Source organism: Belonocnema kinseyi, chromosome 3 (genome assembly GCF_010883055.1).
Source record: "Belonocnema kinseyi isolate 2016_QV_RU_SX_M_011 chromosome 3, B_treatae_v1, whole genome shotgun sequence".
Lineage (NCBI taxonomy): Eukaryota > Metazoa > Arthropoda > Insecta > Hymenoptera > Cynipidae > Belonocnema > Belonocnema kinseyi.
Genome location: NC_046659.1, coordinates 82,363,077 through 82,366,796, shown reverse-complemented (window position 1 = coordinate 82,366,796; position 3,720 = coordinate 82,363,077). Strand labels below are relative to the sequence as shown.

Here is a 3,720-nt window from a genome sequence, read left to right as displayed (position 1 = left end):
AGCTCCAAGGAGATTATGTTGAAAAATAAAAAAAAATTTACCCAAAAAAAATTGTTTTTATACTTCATTCTAAGGACTTATTGAACTACCCTCGTATAAATACCATCGAATTTTATATTTTGACCATACAATCCACAGTAAAATGATATATTCAAATACCTTGTCATTCTAACACGCCAAACTGAACCTATCTGCCTAATGTGAAATGAAATTGATCTATTATTAATTCTAAACCACAAACTTTGGAAAAAATTAAATTTTCTTTTATTACAACTAGTTTTCTTTCACAAGTTAAATCACTCGAACGCAATATTTTTACTATAAAAAAAAGATTCTGGCCGAAGAGCAAAATGAAAATTAAGAATATATTTTTTTCTAGGTGACTGAAACGGAAAATGTTCTTCACTTTATAATTCTTTTTTTCCATTTGTTTACCAAAAATTCAAATATCTATTATAACGGTTTTAATTGAAGCGAGGTATTTTTTGACTTTGGATATTAATTCACATATTAAAAAAATAGTTAAAATTACCTGCCCTTCCTTTTTCACACTTCGTGCTCGGTATAGTTTACATTTTAATCTATGTAAAGAAACTTAAATGTGATTTACTGTATATTTGTTTTAGTACTAGTTGAAAAGGATTTAATTTATTCCTATTACGACACTCGCTTTTAGCGTCCGATTTTTTGTTTACTGGACGATATATTCGCTAGCATTGGAAACATTAATCCAAAAATATTTCAAAAAACAATGGAGATATGCGTCTTAATATATTGTAAACCTTACTTAGGAACACACAGTAAATTGCAAGAGGTAGAGGAGGAAAAAAATTTTGAATACTTAAGTAATAAATTAAACAAATATTATAAAAATTAGTATTCTTAAATGAAGCTAAATATAATAATAAATTAAACTAAAAAACACAGTGAGAAATTATTTAAAGTCAAGGTTAATTTATAAATTTGAAATTAATGAAACATACATTTCAGATCCAAATTTCCTTCTTATATATTATATAAGGTAAAATAATGTGCTCTTTTAGAAACAAATTCTAACATCAATTCAAAGTTTGCAGACTTTGATTTGATGACTTTAATATCTCATGAAGCGAATATAATATGATTAGCCTCTTCCAAGAAAAATAAGTATAATAATTACAGCATTTTATTTCAATTGTAATTCCTTTAAAATTAAAAATAAAATAATTTTATTTTTAGCCAATTGCATTATCATTGGTACACGAGAATTACCGTTCCCTTATTCACAGTTGTGATATGATGAAGTGCTTATCCCTTTTCAGATATATAATTATTTAGTTATATGGTTATTGTTCTAATGTTTGAAACAAATTTTTTTAAAGAATATAAAAGTGCTAATAACGTTCATTATTTTCTCTATACACATTTTTTCGCTGAAACCCAGTTAAATATACCTACATTTATAGAAATTGCAATTCTTTACGAAGACAAAGTTTCGCACTTGAGAAAGCTATAATGATAAATTTTATTAAAAATTATTTTTTTCAGTTTCTGAATTTAGAATTTTTCTTTTTTAAACAATCCCAAAGCCGAGAATTTAAATCTCAATGATAAATAAAAGACATACATTGACACATGTTACTTTAAAGTACCGTGACCCGAAAATGATAACGCTTTAACGTTAACGTTACAAGCGAACCGTCAAGTTTTTGGTATTCGATGAATAAAATGAGGAGGTATCGAAAAATGTTTTCTTACTTTAAACTAATTTAAAATCCAACTTTTTTATTAAATATTTTTAAATTTCCAAAAGATATTTTCATAAAAAATCTTGTTTCGTGCATTAAGATCATAGTCAAAACTTAAAAATTAAAATCAATTTATCTTTTACGAATTCAAGAGTACCTTCAAACCCATAAAAACATTTAGGCTTGAGAAACAAGATTTACGCGCAAAAAAATTCTTTATCTGAACTCAGATAAACATTTCATCATTTTATGATTCGAAATGACGCAACATTGAATTTGCGTGAAACACGCAGTACTTAATAACGTAAAATAACTGAATCTAGGCAGCTGTGTTTACAAACCATATTTATGTCACTTTTGAAGGTAAGCAGATATAAAATAATATGTTTACGTTCACAAATGATAAAATCATATCTGACGTACACAATAATATAAATCTGATGCGTTAAATCTTAGGGATTTACAAAATTATAAATGAAGCTTTTATAAGCTGAATCACATGAAAATTTAAAATATATGCCGAAATACGAAAATTTTTGCCATGAAACTCGAAAAATTTAAGGTTTTTCGCACTTTTCTAAATTAATATTTCTTTGGCGGGGAATAGAAAAAACCTTTATTCACAGAGTATTCATGTAATTTCTAGTACTAATCATCCTGTTAATTTCGCATTGCTCTTGAGCTTCTTTCCCCAAAATAATGAGTTACAAACTCATGAGACTTAGTTAACTTGGCATTCAAAAGCTTTAATTATTATTAAAAATATATATATTTACAGAATAGTCGGAAAAAAGCAAATATTAAATTAAATACTACATTTTTTTAATGGTTAGCTAACAAACTTACTAAACACCCGTTTTTAAATGTTGTATAATAATTAACCTATATTAAATCTTTCGAAGTAAATGTTGAAAATTTTGAAAAAAATTGGATAATTATAGAAATGAATGTTGCATTAAAGAAATATAGTTTTACTTCCCTTGATAATTCACATGAATGTTTCAACTTGTTTACTAACATATCGCAACCGATTATTATGAAATAATGCGGAAGAATTCATAATATTTTAATAAATTACCTGTTATTAACTATAAACTCTGTTATAAAATAAACGAAAAGCACCACACACTTTGCTACAACATTTTTATTTATATTTAATTTAAGTGAATTATAATTCAGTAAATATTACAAATTAAACATGGTTTACAAAAATCAATTTATTATTAACAAATTATCACTTTCAATTTCCTCTCAATTCAATCTTCAAGAACAATTTTCAACGACCGTACACTCTGACAATGAAATGAATTCCGTAACCTCTGCGACTTTTGAATTTTAGAGTACAGTTTTGTTTTCCTGGTCCTCCTTTGACTAATTTCACAGAAGCTGCTTTGCCATTCCGCTTCTGATCGTAAGCGGCAACCTGGGTGATTCTGACATTTTTTGAAGCATTGAAACTCGCTCTCAAAGAAATGCTCTTGAAACTTTTGCCTGTTCTATAAATAGTTTTTTGAAGTATAAGCCTGTCCCCTGAAAGCCTGGATCCAAGTATAAAGTCGCCTGAAACTTTCTTACTCTTAAAAAGTCCAAAGCCTGATGATGGTGAAACATTCAGGACCAATGTTACAGCGCCAGCGATTGCCAAAATGAAAACCAACTTGTAGGACGCCATGTTCTTTCTTCGTCTATTTGAACACACAGTTTCAACAAAAAATATCTTTGACGTTAATCCTCAGAAATCGAAGAAACCCTTGTCAGAATTTGTAACGAGACTATAATAAGCTCCTGAGAATGGAAGGCTTTTATAGGCGCTATTGCAAAGATTCTTTATCAGCATTTAAGCGCACGCATTGGATTCAGCACACTTGTCAAAAATGATAATTTTATTAAATAATGAATCACAGGTATTACTTAGATCAATTTGTCCGACGATAAACTTGTAATGTTTAATTAAATTAGTCAAGAACAATGTGATTTTATGACAATGTTTACT

At 27.7% G+C, this 3,720-nt stretch overlaps 1 protein-coding gene across 1 annotated transcript; it reads right to left on the bottom strand.

Moving 5' to 3' along the window:
* Positions 1-3,003: 3,003 nt before the first annotated feature.
* On the bottom strand, positions 3,004-3,399 carry LOC117169909 (probable salivary secreted peptide). The gene has a single exon (XM_033356419.1). It carries the CDS (start codon positions 3,397-3,399, stop codon positions 3,004-3,006), a length of 396 nt encoding a protein of 131 aa, XP_033212310.1.
* Between the last annotated feature and the right edge of the window lie 321 nt (positions 3,400-3,720).